This window comes from Bison bison, unplaced genomic scaffold (genome assembly GCF_000754665.1).
Source record: "Bison bison bison isolate TAMUID 2011002044 unplaced genomic scaffold, Bison_UMD1.0 scf7180017846004, whole genome shotgun sequence".
Lineage (NCBI taxonomy): Eukaryota > Metazoa > Chordata > Mammalia > Artiodactyla > Bovidae > Bison > Bison bison.
The window spans coordinates 31,829-33,360 of NW_011476577.1; the positions used below are offsets into that span (position 1 = coordinate 31,829).

Genomic DNA, 1,532 nt, shown 5'->3' on the forward strand with positions numbered 1-1,532 from the left:
GCCAGGCCAGGCCAGGCCAGGCCGCCCAGCCACCGCTTCTTGTGGTTTCTGCAGGTCCGCTATCCGACGTCCAGCAGAAGTCGCTGAGCTTCCTGGAGTCCCTGAAGGTGTGTAATCTTTAGGCCGCTTCTGTTTGGGGGTCCCCCGGGAGCAGCTTTCACCCCCTGAGGCTGAGTGGCAGGGGCCCAGAGTTGAGAGGGAGGGAGGGGAGCCTGGAGCAGGAAGGAAGGCCAAGGCCCCGGCCAGGCCGAGGCGGGGAGGCTGCGGGCTGGGGAGCAGGGTGGTGGGCGGCACGGAGTGGTCCTCCCGGGGGGACGCTCTGTAAGGGTCCAGTCCTTGGAGGTGACACTGCCTGCCCTCTGAGGCGGGGGCCTTGCCAGGGAGCGGGGGCGGCAGGCGGGGGCCCCGGGGAGTCCTGAGGCTGCTCCTCTCCTCCCTGCAGCCGGACTGGCGGGAGCAGGGGCAGGCGCTGGCCCTCCTTAGGCGCCAGGCGGAGCTGGAGGTCTGGGAGACGCAGAAGGCCCTGGGGGAGCTGCTGTCCAGACCCAGGCTGGAGGTCAGCAGGCCAGCCTGCCCCTGCGGCCCGGCCCAGCCTAGGAAAGGCTGGTGGGAAGCGTGGGTCGGGTCAGCTTGGGGAAGGGGGCTGTGGGTCCCGCCCGGCCGAGGGCCTCCGAGTGCAGCTGCCCTCAGGGTAGGCCCTTTGCTCTTCCTGGGACCCCGCCTGGTCCACCCTCCACAACACCCGCCTCCTTCCTGTCCTCACAGCAGCTGAGGGAGGAGCACTCGACCCAGGCCAGGCCAGGGGCGGCCTTGGAGCTGGAGCGACCACAGGTGCGTGTGGATCTGGAGGCGAGGACATCTCAGAGTGCCGCGGCAGCCAGACCCAGGTGTGGTCTCCTCCCAGTGTACGATGGGGCCGGGTGGGGGTCTTGGGCCACGTGGCTCACAGTCTGCAGCGCTCTCTCACCTGGCAGCTCACAGCCACTCCCAGGCCAAGATGCGGCCACGCCCTCCCTGGGTCCCCAGGATGGAAAGAAGAGTTGGGCGGATGCGTCAGCTCACGCGGGTGAGTGGTCTCAGAACCGACCCTCCAGCCACCCGGACAGCACAGCTAGTGCCCCGCGTGGGCCCCGAGGGGGCGGCTGGGTCAGGTGCCCAACAGAGGGGCCAGGGAGGGGGTGACCCGCCCATGGCCTCATGGGGCCGGTGGAACTGGGGTTTGAAAGTATTCCAGTGGTCATGCATGGATGTGAGAGCTGGACTCTAAAGACAGCTGAGCGCCGAAGAATGGATGCTTTTGAACAGTGGCGTTGGAGAAGACTCTTGAGAGTCCCTTGGACTGCAAGGAGGTCCAACCAGTCCATCCTAAAGGAAATCAGTCCTGAATATTCACTGGAAAGACTGATGCTGAAGCTCCAATCCTTTGGCCATCTGATGCGAAGAACTGACTCATTGGAAAAGACCCTGATGCTGGGAAAGATTGAAGGCAGGAGGAAAAGGGGATGACAGAGGATGAGATGGTTGGATGCCAT

General features: G+C 65.4%; 1 protein-coding gene across 1 annotated transcript in view; it reads left to right on the forward strand.

Annotated features, from left to right (window-relative positions):
* LOC104987362 overlaps nt 1–1,254 on the forward strand; it is a 27,799-nt gene extending 26,545 nt beyond the window's left edge. Inside the window, exons 12-15 of the mRNA XM_010838230.1 lie at nt 55–107; nt 443–556; nt 766–887; nt 957–1,254. Coding sequence (XP_010836532.1) covers nt 55–107; nt 443–556; nt 766–887; nt 957–1,182 — 515 coding nt within the window. The 3' untranslated portion in view covers nt 1,183–1,254. The remainder of the gene's footprint in view (nt 1–54; nt 108–442; nt 557–765; nt 888–956) is intronic.
* The last annotated feature ends 278 nt before the right edge of the window (nt 1,255–1,532 follow it).